Source organism: Strix uralensis, chromosome 20 (genome assembly GCF_047716275.1).
Source record: "Strix uralensis isolate ZFMK-TIS-50842 chromosome 20, bStrUra1, whole genome shotgun sequence".
Taxonomy (NCBI): Eukaryota; Metazoa; Chordata; class Aves; order Strigiformes; family Strigidae; genus Strix; species Strix uralensis.
In genome coordinates, this window is record NC_133991.1 from 14,099,650 (window position 1) to 14,122,533 (window position 22,884).

General features: G+C 42.1%; 1 protein-coding gene across 1 annotated transcript; it reads left to right on the top strand.

Annotated features, from left to right (window-relative positions):
- Positions 1 to 2,272: 2,272 nt before the first annotated feature.
- On the top strand, positions 2,273 to 21,571 carry LOC141952446 (smoothelin-like protein 2). The gene is made up of 8 exons (XM_074889858.1): positions 2,273 to 2,843; positions 10,678 to 10,765; positions 11,511 to 11,750; positions 14,096 to 14,171; positions 15,559 to 15,729; positions 16,272 to 16,389; positions 17,698 to 17,849; positions 20,073 to 21,571. Exons 1-8 carry the CDS (start codon positions 2,439 to 2,441, stop codon positions 20,197 to 20,199), a joined length of 1,377 nt encoding a protein of 458 aa, XP_074745959.1. The 5' UTR covers positions 2,273 to 2,438; the 3' UTR covers positions 20,200 to 21,571.
- Positions 21,572 to 22,884: the final 1,313 nt, after the last annotated feature.

Below are 22,884 nucleotides of genomic sequence, written 5' to 3' on the forward strand. Positions count from 1 at the left end.
ATGAACAGAAAAACACCCATTGATCTTGGTCTTTGGGCTGTGGCTCATACCTGAAAAGAGGTTCTTAATTGCTTGTACTTCAAAAGAAATCTTATTTCCTGATAGGATTTTATTGAAGAAAAAGAGTACCCAATACTGAGACAGAGAGAGGGAAGGAGAGCTGAACATCAAATTCCTAGTGCAATTTGGGCATCAAAATCTCTTAGGTAAATTTCAACTCTTGAGAATTTGAATGTCGTCTTTCCATCTTTAAATCGTATCATTTGGTTTGGGCTTCGCTTCTGCTGTTTAGTTACAATACTATCTATTTTGAGAGACCTTTGAAGACTAATACATTCCCATGCTGTGTCCAGCTGCAAGAGCTCAAAAGGAGGAGATTTCAAATGGGAACAGAAAGGTGGGTGTGGTTTTAGACTACCCAAGAATGATGCCAGTTCCTCATTTGTAGCAGGGCAGACAGAGTTAAAGTTGTACTTAAATTTGCTGTGAGATTAGGAAGTATCTGAACTGTTGTTATCCTAACCTGTACTGTAAATTGTTCTAAATGCACAAACGAGAGGCAGTTTTTAAAATACTAGGTTTTTATGTATGATTATTCTGTAGTTACTGAGTCTGGAAACAGCAAATTATTTGTTTTTCTTGGCTCTGATAGACCATGCTGAGAGTGGGTTGAAAATTTTCTTTCAAAACACCTTTTGTCAGAAAACTGAACTTTCAACTAGATTAATATTCTGTGAAAAAGTACAGGCTTTCCTTAGTAATTAAAAAATATTGTAAAAATGGAAATCTTTACCATGGAGGGAGGAAGATTTTCTAAAGAATTGCAGTATTAGTACCATTAGCTAGTAGCTGATAGCTGTGAGCTGTCAACTTTAATATTCACACACACATACATATATAATATTGTTAGATAAGGTCGTATATGTTAAGAAATTACCTATAAGCAAGTGGTAATTGACTTCTGTTATTATTGCTCTAGGGTTTTACACATATACTGACTTAAACCCTTTGCAGCCTGGAGGTGGGGTTAAAAGTCAAGGTGGAATTTCTCCAACTTTTCCAGCTCATTTTAGATTTACAGCCTCAGCTATTTGCTGCTGCATGTTAAGAGAACAACTGTTGACAACTGTTAAAATGATGACTCCTTTCTGCAAGAAAGCAGTCATTACCTTGTAAGACATTGTCATTTTTCTACAGCAGTGTTTCAATGCTGTAAAATAGGTCCCACAAAGATTTTGGGGTGAGAGAAGGGGAGGGCAAGGAAAACGGATGCATACAGTGGTACTGGGAAAAAGGAAGAGGTAAATTGGTATTTAAAGTTATAAGCAGCTTAGATAAATGGGTACTACATACAAATACACACACAGATGTCCGCAGAGGAGTGTTAAGTTTGTGCATACGAAAAATAGCAAATGCAAAAAGCATGAAGTTACGGTGTGCATCTTTGGCCTGCTTACATCCTGGAGGGTTCTCACCTGCAGGGACTATTTCTGTAGTGTTCTGCAAACATCTGGGAGTCTAGACATGCTTGTAAATGTGTGTGTAAGGGAATTAGTGTTGCATGTGCACTTCCTGAGAGGAAGTGGCAATGATTCAGTAATATAGTAAATATTGTATTGTACAAAAAAAGTTGTAGCTACCTGACGTAAAGTGCTGAACACACGTAGGCTAACGGATGGTGTAAATTTGCTTAAAATGTCACCCAGATTTCCTTTTCCTGTGAGGCTTTTAGGGCCGAGGTGCTGCCTTGTGCCGCAGCAGGCAGCGAGGCCCGAGCGCTGGTCGCGCAGCACCGTCCGCCCGGCTCCGCCGCTGCCCGTCACCGCCCGCGGAGCCGCAGCCCACGGCTGGAAACGCTCGCGCGTGGCGGGCGCGTGCACGGCCGGTGCGCGAGGGGACGCGCGGGCCCCAGCGCGCGCCTGCGCTTCTGTCTCTGTTCCCCCGCCCTTCGCCTCGGCGCCCCCCTCCCCCCCGCGACAGAGTCGCTGCGGTTCCTGCGGCACCGCCGGCCGAGCACTCCGGGAAAGACCAGACGTGCACCGCTCCGCCGTCCCCTGCCCGGCCCCCGGCTCCCCCGCGGCCCCGCCCGCAGACAGCCCACCCCCGGCCCCCTCAGCAGCTGCGAACGAGGCGGTGCCCCCGCCCCTTCCCCTCCCTCTTCCACCGCTGCCTCCTGGAATTACATCCCCCGCGCCTTGAGAGACCGTAAGGCGAGCGGGGCCGCCCTGCTCCCCCCGAACACCCCCCAGGCTCCCCCCCGTCGGGCGCGGCGCGGGCGCTGCGCGGCTCCCACCTCCGCACCGTGAGCGGGGGCCGGCCGTGGGGCCGGGCTTAGGGTCGCCAGGAGGCCGCGGGCGCCCGCCGAGGGGAGAAGCGGCGGCGAGGGGAGACCAGCCGGTCGGGCGCCAGCCGCCAGCGGCCGCCGAGCCCCCGCCGCCATGGCCGGCGAGGTGGAGGAGGGGAGCGGCCGCGAGGCGCAGAGCGTCTGCCAGGCGCTGGGGCGGTACGAGGAGGCGCTGCGGGGCGCGGTGCGGGAGCTGCAGGCCGACGTGCGGGTGTTCAAGCAGGGCGTGGGGCGGCAGGTGGAGGAGGTGCTGCGCCTCGCCAGCCCGCTGGCGCAGACCGTCACCGAGCTGCAGCAGGAGAACCGGCGGCTGCGGGCGCAGCTGGAGCGCCTGTCGCGGCAGGTGGAGGCCCTGGGCCGGTCGGCGGGGCTGCCGCGGGAGTGGGCGGCCGAGGTGGCGGGGAGCCCCCCGGCCGCGGGGCCCGGCGCTGCGGGGCAGGGCGCGGCCGGCGGCGGGTTCTCCAGCCACGCCAGACTGGCGGTCACCGGCCGGAGCCAGGTAAGCGCTGGCCGGGGGCGGACGGTGCGCGGGGGAGCGCGTGGGGCCGCGGGGCCTCTGGTGCAGGGCAGGATCAGCGGGCGTTTGGGAGGTGCTCTGAGAAACGGCCCTGGCCCTCGATACCGCCGGGAGGTGGTCCTGATGACGGCGCTGCCGGGTCGAGCCGGGACCTTGGTTAGAGGTGTAGCGAGCTTTCGGTTCAGTGTGGTTAAAAGTGAGACGAGAAGCCGAGGCAGTCCCAGCTGTCAATATGCATATGTACGTGAACATCTGTGTATCCTTTCTGGACTCGTTTCAGGGGGATCTGTGTGCCGGCAACGCGGGTTTGCCAGTTGGCAAGCTCGGCATATAGCAGACAGTAACATGTTCTCCTAAGATAGTAACTTAGCATCCTACAGTGAGACAGTTTTGCTGCACCACTGCTATCCTGCACCGCTGCAGCTTGTCCCTGAGAAGTTCGCCTTGGACAAGCTGTCGTGGTCTCCATGACCTACACTAGCACAAACACACATATTCCTCCTAGTGCTAAAACTCTTTCTGCAGCATAGTGGAGCCTCGTAATTCGGTGCATGGAAACTGCAGTTAGCCGGAAGCTCATCTGTCACTGAGGAGTTTTGTGTAATGCTTTTTCTATGTGTCCAGCCCTGTGGAAGGAGTTGAGAGCTCCTGTACAGTTCTTGACACCAGAAGGTGACAGCCAGACAGTACACTCTGATTCAGTCAACATAAAACTGAGATACTAGAGACATGGTTTTCACAGATGACAGCCTATTTCATGTAATCTTGATTAAGCCATGTCTTAAGGGGTCTTTAAGACTGCTTGAGCATGAAAAGCTGGTCTGTGGTCTATCCAGGCTTTAGGGATGGAAAAATAAAAGCTTGGAAATGAAATTCACTCAAAGTTCAATTGGTGGGAATAAGCAGAGAGCCTGTATTGCATTCCAGCCCTTTTCATTCCTACTGACTCAAGAATGGGGCCATAAGGGCTTCCCACAGCGAGGCAGGTGAAAAGGTAAAACTACTGCTTGATGCATTGTGTCAACATAGTCATGACAACTGCTGCCTTTTCCCCCATGTGACAAAGGTTAGACGCAACTTTCAGATCTGTTCCTTTTTGTTCTGTGGAGCCATCCACACTTGTTTGTATTGCAAGAAAGAGAAGTGAGCTGAGCAACATGGAAGGGGTGAGGGGGTGTGGCCCCTCACATCATCGCACCTGCTCCATCACCACTGCCTATATTGTACTGTGTAGTTCACACTCTGTGGAAAGTTTTGCATCGAGGTTATGGCAATACCCAGCTTTAGGTATCGCTTTGTGTTAAAGCACAGAATGAGCTTTTGTTTGGATTTAAACCTTCCTGCTTTACTTTGAGGGTTCAGGGAAGATCACTTAAGTACTCATAGTTCTTCAGTGCCCTCCCAGCGGTTTTCCCCAGAAGGCTGGACAACTTCCCAAGTGAACATAGATGACCGAGAAGGAATTTCAGTATTGAGAACCATGGGAGATGCAGCTAGAGCTACACACACCAAACACACGCAGTGAAAACATGATTTTGTGGGTAAGGCCCTGATGTGCCTGTGCTCAAATGGCTACAGAGCAAGCCTTCGTGGCTGTGCTGGTGACCCATATTCTCTGTAATGAATAAAGTGTTCCCTCAGTTGCTTGCAGTTTCTGGTTTTATGACCAAAGCGCTTGAAACATACCATAAATGACACTGTGTATGTTTTCTGATAAACAACTTCCTGTGGTAAAACTGGTGAGATACAAGGAGTAAGTAGTACTGACCTGGAAATAGTAGCAAATCAAGATGTGCTCTTCTGCCCCTGAAAAGATTTATTGGTTGAGTTCCTTTTTACTGTGCGGTCAAGGCAGCTTTTATCCCAGCGAAAGGCTGGATTCTGTTGCCTTCAACATTTCTAGCAAAATACTTGGGATAAGAGCTAAGACTATCTTTTGCAGATTGCAGGTTGGATACTGGAGATTCTGAGCATCTTCAGTGTCTGAACCATTATTTTCTAATATTGCTAGATAATTTTTTTGAGGTAATTTGATTGAAAAAAGTTAAGCCAGGGAGTTCCAAGGATAGTTCAGAAGTAAGGACACAAATCTCCTTTTAAATCTAATTTTCAGGCAATCTCTGCTATGCTGTCCTTGAATTTTGGTATACAACAGTCTAAATGCTGATTTAGGTGAAATTTTGAACAGCCATTAGCCACTGTGATTTGGAGGTGAGTCCATCTAGTATTTTGAGGCCAAACTTTAATTTGACTCCCTAACCAGGACAGAATCCGAGAGCTGTTTTTGCAAAGGTGGAAAATAGGGTATGTCTGAAGAATTAGTTTTAAAGGGGAATCCTGGAGCCAGAGCTGCACTACTGAGGAGATTGGTGCTGTTTGTCATCCTCTGCAGTCACTGAGGTCTTCCTCCTACCTGCCTGTGATTGTTAGAAAGGAAGAGTTGTGACCTTTGTTGTTGATCAGATCTTAAATTTTGGCAGGAGCTTTATCACTTATGATCTTTCTGTAGTGTTTGTGGTTGAGCATGATGCCTTTGTGAACAGGGAGGACTAAAAATACTGTAAGGGTGTTCTGTTTTTATACTGTCAGAAGAGTTTCTGTACAATGTGGACAGACCTCTGCAGAGAACCTGCCTGCAGTGATCAAAGCAGCAGAGACACAAATAGCTGGCTATGACCACCGGGGAAAATCTAAATAAATATTGCCCACTGGTATCTCTCTGTGGTGACCTCTTGGCACCCAACAGTTAGTCAGCCTGGGAGTAACTGCATGAGACATAATGACCTGGGGTATACAGGTAGGGAGATGAAGTGATACAGCAGTCACCTGGAATTACATACTACGATTCTAAACCATCTCAACTCCTGTATTTGATAAAAGGAAGTCTGATAGTTCCATTTCCTTCTTATTATTCCCTTACACTTCCTGCAAATGTCCTTTTGGAATGGTGGCATTCCAAGGTTGCCTTGATCCTTATCTAGATCATTTTTGTTGTTGTTTGTTTTGTCTTAATTCACTGTGACATAACCATGAGCACCTGCTGAAGCTGCCAAGGTAGAATTGTTCCTTGCTGTGCATTTTTATCCCGCCTTGCTTCAGAAAGGTTCTGTGAAAAGTGCTTCTATTGTTTTTCTTCTGAGATTACTCCATGTGCAAAAGCTTTCCTCATGGCGTTCAAGGCTTTTTCTTCAAGTTGCACGGCCAGTTACAGATAGAGAATATTTGTATTATCTGATGGACAGTGGCTTTCTAGTAAAAGAATTAAGGGGTAAATGTGGTGCAGTTCTTGCTGGCATCTAGCAGTCTTTTCTCACATGTCTCATCATTTCCCATTTCTGATGTATCAATGGTCTCTTTATATGCAAGGAACAGATTGTCAAGCCTTGCCTTGCAGAAGTCAGTAGTGGTTTTGGTGTTCACGAAAGTGAAGCATCGATTTCATCCGGCATGTGTAACGAGGGAGGTACCTCTCACAGATAAACAGCATTTCTAGATCCAGTGATTTTTATCATGACCTTTTTGATAATTGGTGCTTTTATGAAAGACTTTGGATGACTGAGATCTCTCATTTGAGAGAGAGGAATCTTGTTTGTCTGTCATTCTTCTACAGTTTCATCTTGTTGCAGGCAAAAGCTTGAAGACGTAACAGATGTGCACTTTAGAGTCTCAGAGAGGAAATAAAAACTGTATTTCCTTTCTTTCTAATCTCATGATCTGGTGCTTACTTTTTCTGAATGTGTGGGATTTTCACTACTGGGTTACGATATTTGCCTGTTTTGTAGCAGCATCCAGTTATGGATCTCCAAGGTCTAACTTCTTTGCAGTGAAGGAAGAATTCCAGCAGCCCTACAACTGTGGAAAGTATTATCAACCTACATTACATTGAGACTTCTGAGCTACAGAGAGATTAGTTCTAAGAGCAAGCCTGAGTAAGACATGCAAAATATTAGCATCAACTTTCTTGTCTTCAACTTCTTCACCAGTTATTTGTCATGTTGTTGTTACGTGAGTTATACAAATGAGTACTCTCATTATTAAGCACAGATACAGGTACCTGTCCCTCTGCTATTTATAAACTATGTAGCCAGCATTGACAGAGGAAGTATTACACACATGGTTTTGTCAGAAGCTTAGCATCTCCAAAAAAAGTGGATTTTAAAGTACTTTAGCCTGACACTGCTAAATGTATGGTAGAATCTGATCCCAGATCCTCCCTGTGTTTTATCAGCACATGGGCCTTCCCTGTCCTCCTACCTGATACCAGTTTCTTCCCCGGCACTGCTAGCATGGTAATCAGGTTTGCATAAAATAAATCAATGCAGCACCTGTCACTGCATTAGGAAGCCAGTTCATTGTGTAGGATACTACATGATCTTTGCAATGACCACCTCATTTGGCTGTTTTGCTCGTCCCCACCCCCCCAGCTTATAAAGTAGATTTATGTTTACAGTCTCCACAGGCATTTGTCACATTCAGGTCATAATGGCTGACATGAATGGCTAAACAGCTCTAACTGTGTGCCACAGATACGTTTTAGGGAGCTGCATTAGCTGTGCTTTACATTTCAGTTCTGGATATGGGCAGTAATTGTTGACTAGGATCTCATTTACATTAAATACAGCAATAAAAGTTCTGAACCCCTGGTTCTCCATGGTTTGTATAATTAACATGTGGTGTACTTTTGTCAAATTAATCCTGACAGCTGGTGATAACTGCATTTACTCATGCATAGTACCTTCTTGTTGACAGATTGAAAAGTTTCAAAATAATTTTATTTTTACAAATTAAAATATCTGGATACAATGACAGATCCAGTTTAGCAGCAGTAAGTCAGACTGTGCGCATATGGAAGCATGTGAGGATAGCAGATGGTATGGAAATGAAGAATATTTTTGATTATCAGGACACAAATGTTATTTTAAAGAAGTTGTGAAAATGTGTTGTGAAAAAGGTTTGCAGTCTAGCTTTCCAAAAGAACTCATCACTCCTTTCAGACCTAAGATGAGTAACTATCTGAAGAGTGCAGCTTTGTTGAAAGTGAGCTCTTCTGAAAGCCTGTCTGTAATGAAGCCTCTAAATAAGAGAGATACCACAAAAATCGGTGGAGCCTAGAGAGCTGAATTGTAGTGCTTTTACTTGTAAGAAAGTTTTAGAGGCTGGGAAGGAGTGAGAAGTTTTGAACATTCCAACTTCCCCAGTCTTGTTTATTTTCCTTTCTTTTAAAATGAGAAGAAAATTAAAATGAAGCAAAAGTTCTACTTGTTTGGATTGATATACTGAACTTCGTTACGGATTTGATTTGTAGACCTTGCAATGTATCTTAAGGCAGGCTTAATCTAGTTGTGGAATGGACATTCTAAGTCCCAGCTATCTTGAGTGCACCTAAAGTCTTCATTTGACATCAGTGGAAAACCCTTAGTCTTCTTAATGGGGCTATAAGCAATATTGTGCCAATATATGGTGGTGTGCATGGTTGGTTGTTTGAGTGGTTTTTGGTGGTGGTGGTTTTGTTGGGGTTTTTTTTGTTGTTTTTTTTTTTTTTTAAAAAAAACCCAACCTCTCTTATTGCATCTTAGTGGTAAACAGACTAAGGAACGTCTTGACTCATCATGTAACCTCTGTGCTGTTATCTAGTGGAGCACGTAAGTGCGTATATAATCCCAGGAAGATCATTGAGAAACTAGGCAAGAGAATTAAATGAAAGTTCCTGGCTGAGAACCCTTTAAAAGTCTTCTTTTCTGAGAGTACGTTTTCCATGTTTTCAGGAAGTCTCCAGTCCTCTTCTGAACTCTGTATTGTTCTGTTTGAAAATCATATTCAGGTGATCCTAGCTCTTTTCCTCCCTAGCATATAAAAAGTTCACATGAGAATATGACCCCAGGTTAAAAAATAGTGTACAACCCAATATACTAAAATATACCATCCAAGCTGAGCCTTAAAGATAGTTCACAGTATCTCATGTCTTGCCACCATTCCTTTCTGTGTTTTACCATAATATATCTTCGTAAGACACTTGCTTACAAGGTGGTAGGTCCTCATCTTGAAGTCAGGTTAATGGGGTTTTACCACACTTTAATGGTTTCTCCAAATTATGCTGTAGTCTTGAAAAGCCTGGATACCGATTGTGATCTGAGAGTGTAGGGCCAACCTTAAAGTTAGTTCCTTAAAGAAGGATTTTTCTCAACTTTAGTAGTGCATGCATGTAGCTCAAATTCTGCTACATAGACCTGTGTTCCATTGAAATCGGTTGGAGGTTGACAAATATCTAGGGGGATCAGTATCTAAGCCCACAGCTGTATAATCTATGACGAAATTGTGTTTAGGCTGTCTTACTGTAATCTAATACTTATTAACAAATTCTTAGCAAGATCTCAGATCATAGTTACCAGGAGTTGACTGGGATTTTTACTTGAGGTAATGAAAGTTCTAGTATCTCAGATAATGGATATTAAACCAGTCTGTGCACTCTGCAGCATCTAACAAGATCAAACGCTTTTAAAAAAATCTCCTAAGGTGCATTAATGTTGTTGTCTGGTGTTCTTAGTTAAGTTTGGGTGAGCATTAACAGATGCATGGTAAGCAGCAGACAAGTTCCAAGAAACTATTTTTGTTGATTTACCTTGAATTGATCATATGCTTTCTGTATTTTACATGAGATATTTTTTTCCACCCTATAAATAAATTATTCTAATAATTTGTGATGAAGCTGTGGAATAAATAAGTCAATTCAAACCACCAGTTTGCTCCATACTTCCTGTGTACGAAAAGCAGAGACAAACTAAGTTATTACATGTATACACTCTGCCTCTTTCCTTTTCTGTTTTGTTCTGTTGTTTTTATACTAAGTATAAGTATATACTTAGTATAAGTATATTTTAAGTATAAAATCTTCTTCAGTATCTCTTCAGTCTTTCTGTCTCTAAAAAATCCAAAAATTGCTTGGATTGAGTTTATAAGAATCTTGGATTATGTTTATAATGGCACATTACAGATTTTTTTTCTTTATTTTTTATTAAAATTTTTGGCCAATCTAGTAGTTGGATATCTGTCTAGAATCAACCAAAACTTTTTCATGGACTTTGTGTTGGCAAATTTCACTCTACTGCTTGTATATGCTGCTTCTTGGAAGCTACATTTTTTTAGTTGAAGTAATAGTGTGTCTGTGAAGCACTTTCTTCTTTCTTTAGTTCCTGCAGCCAAAAATCACATAGTTCCTCGTGATTTTTTGCATGCCCCCCACCACGAAACAACAACAACAAAAAAAAACAACCACCAAAAAAAATTCTTGGCTGATTTGTCTGGAGTTATATTGCAAACACTATGGGAAAAATTGGTGCTTTTCCCAGAAGAAAATATCCTTACAGAAGTTTCAGAGTATAATGCAGGTGTCAAGTTCTAGGATTATACTTATTTTATGTAATGCTTTTACAATACGTTATCAGAATGTCATTTTTTCTGCAGCAAGCAGAAAAAAAATGCAGAGTATTAAGTGTTTTGTGCAACCTCAATCTCTACGCTACTGCGTGGAGTCTTCTGGTTATCACCTTCAGAGTGGGTGGTGATACCTAACACACACGGAAGAGCCCTCCTAGGTGCATGGGGTCTTTGAGGACAAATATGTGAAGATTGGTACAAGTCCTGCATTGCCAGTACTTGGTTTCCAGGTTCAGCTCTTGGGGTTAGATAGTTATTCCCTTCTTGTATTGTGGTCACTAGCACAAGGAAGGACCTGTTCTTGGTAGGTGGTTCTGGATATTCTTCCACCTTTTTCTGCTGTTTGAAATTTAGCTGTCCTGTCTCTTGTCTGTTCTGACAGAGTGTAGACCTGGATGACCACCACAAACCTGAGTTTAGAAGAGTTTTTAGTTCTTCCATCATTGAAAATGGGCATCAGTCTTCATCAGGTAGGAACAGGGCGTGAGATGAAGTAGCACTACTTGTAAAATACCTGATCCTGGCAGTCATAGAGCATCTCTCACATGTTGGAAGCATTAGAATCTGCTATGGTTTCGGCATGGATATTGTACTGTGGCACTGATACCGTTTAACTTTACTTCCTAATTTAATTAGGAGTTCAGCTTTTAAACTTTGTTTATTGTTAAGCATGCACTATGGTGTTTTACAAATTAGAAACTATTATTGTCACGTTATCTTAGGGCACTAGTGATAATAAGGCCTGCTATTCTTGGTGCCATTGTAGCCTTGCATCCCAAAACATTTTGCAAATTAACTGTCTGCTTCCATCATTCAGTGGAGGAAGGACTTACTGTCTCCATTTTAGAAAAAACTGAGGCATTCAGCAGTAAAGAAAAAGAATGCTGACTCCTGACCCATGGCAGGAGATTGGAGGCAGGGGCTGCACAGAGGAAGAGGAGGAGCTTATCAAATGCAGATGCTAGTAGATATAGTGCTCTGAAGAAGTTGTTCTTGCTGAGATTTATGTAGGACAGGTGTGATCACTGCAAGGATCACTTATACTAGGGTTCTTTCTGCAGCGTGCTGTAAATGGCATAATCTCCCACAGGGAGAACTAGGTGGAATAATTCCAGTGACTTGTAAAATAAAGTTGTTGCATGGAAACTGGTTTGTAACTGTGTTAGAAATCTGCAAATAAATTTACTTCCTCCCTCCTTTTCTTTTGTTCACTAGTTCAGGAAAAAGTCTCCCATGAACTCTTCTCTGTTCACATGTCAGACTCTTCCCCTGAAGCCCATGCCCCTGCAGTCACCTTACAGATGCCCCACCTTCCTGTTACTGCAGTAACCAGGATATCAGAGAAGTTTTCAGGAGAGACCACCTGTTCAACAGGAACAACTAACACATCTGCTGGCCTGCTGGGACAGAGCAAGAGCAAAAATGTGATGGCAGTGAAAACTTCCAACCAGTCAGGTAAAAGAGACAAAAATAATTTGTTTGCTGAAGCTGTGTCCCATTTCTTTACTTAAAGAAACTGGTGCTATGGGGATTGTCCTGTGACCTAGTGGTAATGATGAAACCTCAATTCGATGGCTGCATATCCCATGGTGGGACACAGATTTAGAATATTGTGTGTCCTAGGTGGAACTTTAGGCTGTAATGTCACATCTGCTGAGAATTTTTGCTGGCTAATATAGTTGAGTTCATAGTGCAGCAGTTCTAGCACAGTTACTAAATAAGTATCTCTTCAATGTGACCAGCCATTTTAATGAAATTTGCAGGAGTTTTTAATGCTTTAAGACCTGAGGCCCCTTGAGAAGTTAGGCAGATATTTGACTAATGAGTTCAACAGTCGTTTGAAGGGAGGAATGACCCAACAGCAGACTGACACATATACACAAGTCAGAGTGACTGCAGAATCCTATTTATATCTAAATGGAGTTTTAAAAAAAATGAAATCTCATTTAATTCTTATTAAAGTCATTCATCTTTGAGCTGTATTTCATGTACATTTAGTGATAGTGACACTTACAGATTAGGCTATATATATGGGTCAGAAATTACAGAGATCAGATGGAATTGCCATCAAGAGATAGGGATAATTTGCAGATTATTCTTTAAATTTTTATCTTATTGAAGCTAAGAATGTAACAAAGCCTTCCTTGGTCTTTTCTGCTGTTTCAGTGAAGGCCTGGAATTCAAGTACAGTGAGAACAGTGGGCTCATCTGCCACTGGAAGTGAGCATTCCTATCAGCGTAGCCTTACACAACACAAATTGAGACAAAATGCTCCATGTCTGGGGGATTCAGAACTGAGCATGTAGTTCCTATTAGTAGGTACATGGCAATATTAAAACTACTGACAAGACTGCATGAAGATTTAGTTTCCCAGGCATCATGGAAACTTGTTCCGCTCTATCAGATTCTCAATCAGTTCAAAGCAAGGGCTACTTACCCTTATTTGCCCAGCAGTATACATGTGTATAGACAATCTCTGCAGTGGAAACAGTAGGTGCCAGATAATTGTGGCAGAACAGACAGTTTGAGCGGTGAAGGTTTCAGCTGACCGAGTGAGCTGACCAAGTGAAGACTGTGACTGAATGCAAGGCAATGGCAATTGGAAGGTGGTGGGCCCACCCTATGGATGTTGAAGCAAATTCCTTTGAGCAGAATAGCAGTAAATAGTCTCCTTGATACATTAATGTGTCAAAGGACAAAATGCCTTAAGGATTTTTGATTTCAGTTGAAATAGATGGGTTGAGCTCTATCCAAAAGTACTTCTGATTGATGTCATCAAGCTGTTACTATCTACACAATGTACTGGCCTTTCACAGTGGTCTCAAGTGTCAGTTTAGCAAAGATGTAGCTCTTCCAGACTTAGGGGTCACACTCCTCAACTTAAAACCTCTGAGATTTGCACAAATATCTGGCAATTGCTTGCGGTCCCAAATTTGTCACATCTGTATGCTGGCATTTACCAGGGTGTTTTACGTGAGAAGTCTATTTGATCTATATCCCTTCTATAAGCAGTGGGGAAAGTTTAGCATTTTCAGAGAGTAATTTGGACAGTGACCAGGTTGGGTTGCTTCTAAAATGCCAGTTATTCTTCTTTGTGTATAGAAGGAGCCTTCAATAAATGAGTTGCTGACTTGTGCAACAGCTTTTGGCTTTAGTGTGTTAAAACTGGGCAAGTTACTCCCATTATTCTGCATTTACAGAGAATAGCTGGGAGTCCAGAGCTGGGCTCTTAAGAGGCAAAGCACAAAAGGTGGGGAGAGGAAGATGCAAAGTTGGTTTTAAGCTGCTTTTGCAACCTTTGGAGTGTGTTCTACTTTACAAACGAAAACGTTTCCTGGTAGAAACTAGGTAACTTAAATTACACTCCCAATCATAGCAGACTTCTCAGAACTCCTTATGTCTGCCAGAATGACTGTTGCAAGCTTAGCTGTAGCACCATTTCTTCCTTTCACTGAAATGTCCATGACAGTGTACCCTCCTCTGAGGTCTGCACAACCGCCTGAAATGATCCAACCTTCCCAGTGCAGTTTTATCAAAGACATCCTCTCACAGCCCTTTCTGGTATGTTTACACCATCCTCGCTGCAGTGCAACAATTTTGCAGCGAGATTGGACCCCTGGGGAAAATCCTTCCCCCAGCTTGTTAGCTCATACTGCAAGTTAGAGGTCTACAGCTTTTCACTGTGGTGAGTAAAAATCAGTGCATGGCTATCTATCAGGAAATGGTTTGAAAGTGTATGAGGAAAGGAGATAAAAGAAGTTTCTGCCCTGATGCATTTTGTTTTTCCTGCTTTTATACAGAGAATACCACTTCTGTCACTAAGTCTGTCTCAACTGTGAGCTATGGGACGAGTAGTGGAACCAAAACTAGTGAAAGGTATGCTTTTTTCCTGACATTTTGTTAGGCTGTTGTGGTCAGTACAGTCTCAAGGGACAGGTGTTCTGCTGGCTTGGAGAACAGGTGAGTCCCAGATGCTGTATTTGAAGCCCATTAAAGACTGTGAGCTTTCCTGAGGGCTAAGTGGAACAGAGATGGGAAGGGATAAAAATCTTTTGTGAGCGTTTTAAAGCTGGCATAATTGCAGATTTCAACATTGTTCGATGTTAGTAAGTAAAACTCTCAGTGCCAGTGGTGGATTTTTGTTAGGAGGAGCAAGTTGTCAGACCCTTTGAAAACTCTTCTAAAAACACTCAGCTGTGTTGAAATTTGTATTTTGGGCTTATTTTTGGAAGCCAACATATGACTGTCATCAAATATCCTCAGGTTGGCTAGCCTGGAGTTTACTTTGTAGATAAATGCCTTGCTGAGGACTGAGGACTACTTCACATCCTTCATTAACTTGGAGTCACAGTTGCTTAGTATAGGATTACATGGTATCACAATTACTACCGGCATATCCAGGCATCCTCAGCATGCAAAATGTCCATCAAGAAAAATGGGAGGGCAGCCAATTTAAATCTCTTAAATTGGGCTTGCATCTGCCTTAAAAATTATCCCAGATTAGGCATTATATTTCTTCTGAGTTAGTTCCAACATCAGCACGTCAGTATTTGAGTCGTCATACACTGAGCACCCTAGAGAACTTGCTGTCAGATCTGACCTCCATCTGTACCAGAAATTAATGTGTGACATTGATGTCATTGCTCTTTGCCTCAGTTTCCCCATCTCTGTCATGGGGAACATTTCCAAATGTAATGTGTGGCTTCATTAATGCTGATGAAGTGGTTTATGGCTCAGATAAAAACAAATTAACATACAATCCTGTATTTCTTGATCAAATTACCAGCTTGTGGTCAGTGAAGCAACACTGACATGAGCTCAGGATCCTGTGTACTGTAAGTAAAAATTTCAAAAGTACTTCCTGAATTACTCTTCAAGTTCCATTTTTAAAATGTGACTTACCCTCCAGGAACCCCAAAGTTGGAAATTAAAGGGATTTAGTGCTCCTGTGTGGCCATGACTTCTTTTCTGTTCTTTTTTCTTAAAGGTGTTTAATTGTTGTTCTACTCAGTGCTACAAATCATTTAGGACTTGTCCAGCTGTGTCTCATTCATAGAAGTACCTTAGATTCCTCTATACTTAAGTGCTGTTGTCTGTCAATAAAACTTTGACTTCAATTGCTTTTGACTCATTGAGGTCCTCTTGAAACAGCTGTTTTGTGAGGTTTAGGGTAGTCAACAGTTGGACCTTTATGCTGACTCCTGACGCTGCAGGGAGTTACTTTTTTCTTTAACCACATACTTTTCATGTTCTGTTTCTCTAGTGCCACTGACAGTTACTGTGATGTGACCCCCAGCTCTCACTCCTCACCTACCACTGTACATCACCAAGTTGAAAGGAGGCGAGAACTGGTGAGGTCTCAGACGCTCCCACGGACTACAGGAACACAGGCCAGGAAAGCACTTCTTGAGAAATTTGAACACAGTGGTGGAAAGTATGTCACACTCCTTGTCTCCAGAATGGGTTTGTTAATGGGAAACTAATTTGTCAGTTATTACCAGCACAGGACAGCTGGGTGGGAGGACTCTTCAAGCTAAGGGACAATATGAGGTCATGTACAGCTTTGCTGACTTCACAGACTGAGCCCTCGAAATTCACAGCTGCAGATTCCCTCTGTCTTTGGAGTTGTTCAGCTGAAGCAGCAGGTGCCTTTTATCAGGAAAGAGTGCTGTGAAAGCTGCCTTCTCCATCATCATAAGAGACTGGGAATCTAGTGACTTTCTGTTGCCATTCATTAAGGACCAAAAGCATGGACTGTTCTTTATGACGGGGGTATGGTTTAAATAGAAGAGGTCTTGGAATCCTGGCTTTAGTGAAATGAAAATTAAGTTTTTTTGAACAACCAACAAGTTGAAGTTTCAGCAGTGTGTTGCTCAAATATCACCTGAACAGGGGCTGACCCGGGCAAGGTTGCACAGATGTTGCTGACAAGTTTTTCTACAATGTAATTTAATCTGGTCTCCCTTAATTTTTCAGAGGAAAAGGAGAATCTAGAGTGAAGCTGAAGAGGTCGCAGAGTTTTGCGGTTGCCAGCGCTAGCAGCATTAAACAAATTCTGTTAGACTGGTGTCGCTCAAAAACCATAGGATACAAGGTGAAGACATGCTAGCACTTTCAGCTCTTTTTCAGGACAATTTGCCAAAAAAGCATACTCAAAAACTGAACATAAACATGCCAGACTATGAGTTAACTTCCTCAAGGTCATCAAGTTTTGTGTGGGTAACGCAAACATCATTGTTTGTATGAACAGCACTTCAAGACAGTCAGAAATCGCATGAGTGAGATTCTGTATGTCTGTTAAAGCAGTGCATTAGTGTTTGTCTGAAAGCCTACATTTTTGTGCTTATGGGTATAGACTTCAGTATACACTCACACTTCTTTTCTTAGTTGCAGGTGTGATTTTGGCATTCTCATTATATTTGGCAAGATCTGAGTAACATTTTGCCAGTATGCTATGGCCCTTTTGCTACACAGCAGACCAAAGTACTCTCTACACAAGTGAATTTGTAGTAAATGCTTGAGGTTGAATCACACAGTGTTAGTGAGCTAATTTCTATGAGGTAACATCAGCGTAGCTAAAAGAATTCAGCAGTTGAAATTTTAGTAGTTTTACCTGGCCTTAAACTGCAATTGCCAAAGCAATTTCTAGGAGAAAGAAATTTTTTTTCTTATTTTTTTAAAATGTTTTTCAACATTATTGTAAAATGTGCATTATTATTGCTGAACTCTAAATTACAGTATATATAAGCAGAACTAGTGAAAATTGCTTATCAGAAAATATGGGGCTTGAATTTTATATGATGGGAAAGTAGCATGAGACAAGAGCCCAAATATGCTTCTTTTCACTGTGGCAGTTGAAAGTAACAGTAAGCATTTGTTCTCAGAATTGGGTTTTGCAGTAGGTATAATTCTTCCTATATTTCTAGCTATCTGTGTGTAAACAGGTATTGAATTAGGCGTTACTGAAAAGCAAAGCAAGCAAGTATAGTCTTTATCTAGTGTTACTGACCGCCACAAAATGAACTTCAGTTATAAATACTTCATGGGGATAAGCGGTGTCCTTGGTATCCACAGATCCTGAGCTGGTGCATTGGGCCTGTTCCAGAGCCAATTGATGTTGACAAAAATTCTTCCCAGTATTTTCAGTGGGCTTTGGACCTTGACTGTGTGTCTGCTTTGCATCTGGGCATTTCAGGCAAATGGCTTTCATTGCTGAGAGTGCTGTTTTTTCTCAGAATACAAATAATGTAACAGATAAAGAGGGGAAGAAAACCATAGAGCCTGTGCTCTGTTGCTTTGGTTAGTGGGAGAGAAGGACAGAAATATGCAGTGAGCAAAAGCACCTGCTCTTCCCTGTTCCCCCATGCTGCATTAACATGCATGTTTTTTTTCATCATGACAGCACATTGATCTCCAGAACTTCTCCTCAAGCTGGAATGATGGGATGGCATTCTGTGCTCTTGTGCATTCTTTCTTTCCTGAAGCTTTTGATTATAATAAGCTTGACCCAGCTAATCGCAAGCGGAACTTTGAGCTGGCCTTCACCATGGCAGAGTGAGTATGACGTTAGATCTCTGAAGTGCTTCCAGTTCAAGTCTAACATGGCTGGGCAGTAGTAAAGAGTTTAATCATTTTTCTTGTAAATCCTGTATCGCTAGCTTACATGTGTCATGCCAAAAAAGATAATAAAGCTCTGCATAGAGAATGCATAGAACAGGAGACTTCGGCAGTCTAAAATCAGAGGTCACAGTCTTTAGGCAATACTTGAATTCTGCTTTCTCACCTCTGTGATTCTCACCAGCCTTAGCACTGACACACTAAACTTGAGAAATCAGCCTCATGAGTTATGTTTGGACAGAAGGGGAAGAAACCTCTCTGTTCGTTTTTTGTTTTATTATTATTTTGTTCTTGAAGTAATGAATGATTCTTAATGAATTTGCCAATATCAATCTTAAAAAAAAATTTGAGTTCATAGAGCACAAGGCATCCAATGTTTACTGACAGTCCATAGGAACTGGACATACAACTTGTAGTTTCTTACCCAATCCCACCTGCTTGATACCCAATTTGAATTTGAGGCATGTTAATATATCCATCCAGCCTCTCTGGAAAAATCGTGACCCCTGAACAGCAGGGAGCAAGTAGGTTAACTTTTGGAATTGGGTTTTTTGGGAGGGTTCACCTCTGTCTGTACGTTGCTTTGGTTGAACAAGAATGAAGGTTGAGTTCAGTGTAAGTAGAGTTAGATCAAGGCTGAGAGCTTCTCGATACCTCAACCTGGAAACTGCATTTTTGTAAAACAGACAGAGCAAATACCCTTAATCACAGTATCCTGATCCTTTTTGATGCAATATACCAGGCAATTAAATGATAACTTAAGTCATTATGAGTGTGAACTTGTCATCTAGAAATAGTAACTTTTTTGACCCAGTATCAATATGATTCTTACTTACTGTTACACAACTCAAACAAAGCAGCAAGAACACTCCAGGTGGTATGCAGCTGGGTTTAAAACACTCTTTCCAAACACTAACAGGATGTGGGAATACATGGCTAAAGTTTCCTGCAGTTTCTGATAGAGCTTCAAACACTGATACCACCACACTGAAGCTCTGGGTTTCTTTCACAGCACCTTTTATTTTATTTATTTATTTTTAATAAATAAAGCAATAAATTACAGAACTGGATTTGCCGTTTGCCATTCCGGAGAAAAGCTCTGAAAATGCTTAGCATAATGTTGGCTCTCCTTATTACAGCCCCTACCAAAGGAATTCATTTGGGAATTACAAGGTCTTTATACACACATGTACATACATATATATAAAAAATTTTGTTGCTTGTCAGTGAGTTGAAGGAGATTCTATGACGCTTTTAGGTGGTTAATCTCTAAAGTAAAACTACAACTCTCAAAGGAAAGTTGCCGTGTTCTTCTATCTCAGTTTATGTATGACAGTAGGTATAGGGGAGAACAAAAGACAGCATGCACACAACAGTAAGAAACATCAGGTACGAGGTATCTACAGAAATGACTACTTCATAGCGGTGATTGTCTTTAAACTAACTGTTTTCTTCTGGTGCCAGAAAAGGCTCTTCTCTCAGTTACTGTTATTCACCTCAGTACCAGCTCTGCTGATCAGATTGCTTCCTGCCCTTCTGATTGTGATTTTTCGTCTTATGCCTCAGCAGATCTGTTCCTTTCTGCTGGTCCAGGTGTCAGGCTTCTGCTCTCCAACCTGACCATTCCAGGTCATTGTCCAAGTTGCTCACACCTTGAAGATATGGGCATGGTGGAGAACAAACAATCCACAGCCACATGGGCCTTCATCAGCACATCTCATCCCTTCTCATGTTTTCCCATTCTTTTGGAGCTTCCTATATAATAACCAGAAAAACTCTTGATTTGCAAACTCACATGACCCTGCTTACTGAGACCTGGGCAGAGGAATGTGAGATTGGGCTACATGCTACAGATATCAGGGATGTGAACAGCAGTCAGTGGAAAAAAACCAACCATCCAAACAATCCTACAGCGCTTTGGATCAGATCCCAGTATAGACAAAGAGAGGGAAAGAACAGGAATATTACATGGTCACAAAAATAACAATCTCCAACCTGAGCCTGACCATTTCATTGTGAAATGAAATGTTGCTGATAAACCTCAGGATTTCTTAAATGCCTGAGTGATGCTCAAATCAGAGCAGCAAATGAATCTTGGAAGTAGTTACAGGCCTTAGATTTAACTCTTGATGTGCTGTATCTGTTTTATTACTACTACAGGAAGATGGCTCATTGCGATCGTCTGATAGAAGTGGATGACATGATGATGATGGGTCACAAGCCAGATCCCATGTGTGTCTTCACCTATGTCCAGTCTCTGTACAATCATCTACGACGCTTTGAATAAAACCATCGACACCTCTCCAGCTGGAAGGGTCAAGTACAGCATGCTGATTGCAAGAGTGACATTTTGCAAATGGAACACAGTGTTATTTCTTGCTTTTTACTGTCCCTTTGCTTACATTCAACTGCGTGGCTGGCTGACTGAAGTGTTGCTGAGCAGCGCCCCAAAGTGTTGATCATATCAGCATGTCGGTAATACAGAAATATGTTTGAAAAAGACAAACATAGGGAAAGGCAAATGCTGTCATTCTGGTGCTAGTAGTAGGTTGGATTTTTTAATATTCTTGTGTTTAAAGATCACAGGAAGCTAACCTGCTGCTCTGATCTCTGTTAGGCTGGGGACACAGTTTTATGCAGTGACAGGTAACTCTGCTGTGAAGGTGTTCCCTCTTCAAATGCAGGTAAAACTCTAGAAGATAGCACCTTCAGTTCAATTCTCTGTTGAGCATAGCACAAAATAGCAGATGGACAAGGAAAATTCCGTTTAGCAAATAATAACCTAGAGTAATCCACCACTAAGGCAGTATTGCTTCTCCTCCAGCCCTACACCCTCCAGCATACATGCACGTGCACACACACATCAAACAGGCATTCTGTTCTCTTAAAGCAGAAAGAGAGCATAGCCTCTTACCTGCTGACTGGGACAACAGATAACTACCATGTTACACAACAGCGTTTGTCTGTAATGGTCAAATCTGAAGTGATTTGCTAAAGCCTCTGCTGACAGTCTTGGATTAATTTCTTGATCACGAAGAACAGCAACAGCTGGAGCTGTTCCTGTGTGAGATTGTGTGTTTGCATGATTTAGGATTACAGGAAGGGGAGGAGCTAGCAAGTTACAAAATCCTCTGAACAGTTGTAATAGAAGCAAAACCGTGTGCTTTGACCTGGACTCTGGGGAACAGCAACTCCCCAGTGGGGACAGGAATGAAGTCTTTACGACTTGCTCAGTCCTCACACTGACTCTGAGGTGGATGGGCAATATGCCAAAGTAGTATGAAAGATGTGGGAGTTCTGAAATGCCTTGGACTAGTTTCCATTTTCAGTTAAATTAGCATTAAAACCACAATATAGTGGGATTATTCCAGATGTACTGGTCAAAAAGGTCCAGTAAATTTATCTTTGGTAAATCAACAGAGCTTTGTTTTCACAGTGAATGTTAAAACCACTGAAAAAGCATACTTTAGAAAAAAACCCCACCTTTTAAAATTATTTCTTAAGAACAGGCTCATAGAAGGTCAAAAGTGAAAGCCACAAGCTCTCTGTGCATGCTAGAGAATGTTTTTTAACCTGCATTTGTGCTTTTTGTAGATATTTATAAAGATGACTTTGGTTCTGTATTGATGACCATTTATAATAAAATATGTCAAACGCTATTCAGATTTATTGCTTTCCTTTAGAGTGAAGTGACAGATAACAAAGTAAAATCAGTGAAAAGAATGCAGAGGTTTTGCTTAGAAGAGTTTTGTTCTAGTCATGATGCTGTGCTCTGAATTTCGGTTTAAAAAAGTACAGTTCGGTGGCATTTGGAATAGGATTTTAGTTCAGCCTCCCTTTCTAGTGAAGATTATTTAAAAAGCCATGACTAAAGCAACCACTTTGTTAGTAGTCTCAGGAAAAAAAAAAAAACAAACAGAAAAAAAAACCCCCACAAACACCAAAAACGTATGAAAGGTAAAGTATAAGGTAACTGCTGAAGCTCCAGATCAAGTTCTGTTTGAAGTGTAGCTAGGCTGTTGCTATGACACTATGGAAACAGCTTGAAAGACTTTTAAATACACAGTATAAGTATCTGAAGGATACTTGGTCAAACTAGCAGGATCGTTGGTATTGCTAATCTCACAGCTTTAATGCAAGCGGGTAGAGGTTGGGTGTGCTGTTCCTATTTGTCATGTGACTGCCACTGTCTTCAGTTTTTGACTTTGTCTTGAATGACTATAATTCTGAGGAGTAAGTGTGCACTTGTTGCTTCACCAAATGCACTGTAAGGATAAACACACCGCACTTGTGTTTTGGAGAAGTGGTTAGAGTAAGCATGATGAGAAATCTGTCCACTGACACACGCAATATGCGTATTTACATTCTTACTAGCAGAGCCAAGTTCCATCATAGCTACGGGAGGGGCAATACTGGCTTTGTACATCTCATTCCTTCACAGTCCCAAGTCACAGATGATTTTCCTGTGTGATGTAAGTGCTAAAGACACAGGTAAGTGCTTAGCCAATTTACGCCTAGTAGCAAATAGTTATATAATGGAAGTTGTAGAGAGTGAAATTATTGCAAATTCACCAGGGGGAATTAACAATCTTTCTGTAATTTAGCTTGTTTTCACAAAGACCCAAAAGCTATTTGTGCAGGTTCTCTAAAGTCTTCCCACTTCAGAGAGGTGATGGTAAAGATACCTGGTACTTGCCAGCAAACTGATTGCAGGGGAGTGGAAGACTGTAAACTGATTTTAAGTGCTGGTGGTTCACATGTAAGAAGATGAGGGAGATGGTGCTATGACATAATTTTAGAAAAACCTACAGCTTTGTGCATTAAAAGAAGTCTGATCTATATATGAATAATGACTATTAGGTTGTATAATTAAACTGAAATTAATGTATGCCCCCTGCTGGATTTTTATTATTTTTAGTTTTAAAAAAATGCAGGTTGTGTGTGTATATATGACAGTAAACGTATTTAGCAT

Bases quoted from the DNA above. Each gene is read 5' to 3' on its own strand.
- LOC141952446 (XM_074889858.1), top strand. From the start codon at position 2,439: ATGGCCGGCGAGGTGGAGGAGGGGAGCGGCCGCGAGGCGCAGAGCGTC. The intron at 10,766-11,510 runs GTAGGAACAGGG...TTTGTTCACTAG, and splicing joins TGGGCATCAGTCTTCATCAG to TTCAGGAAAAAGTCTCCCAT. The intron at 16,390-17,697 runs GTGAAGACATGC...TCATCATGACAG, and splicing joins CAAAAACCATAGGATACAAG to CACATTGATCTCCAGAACTT.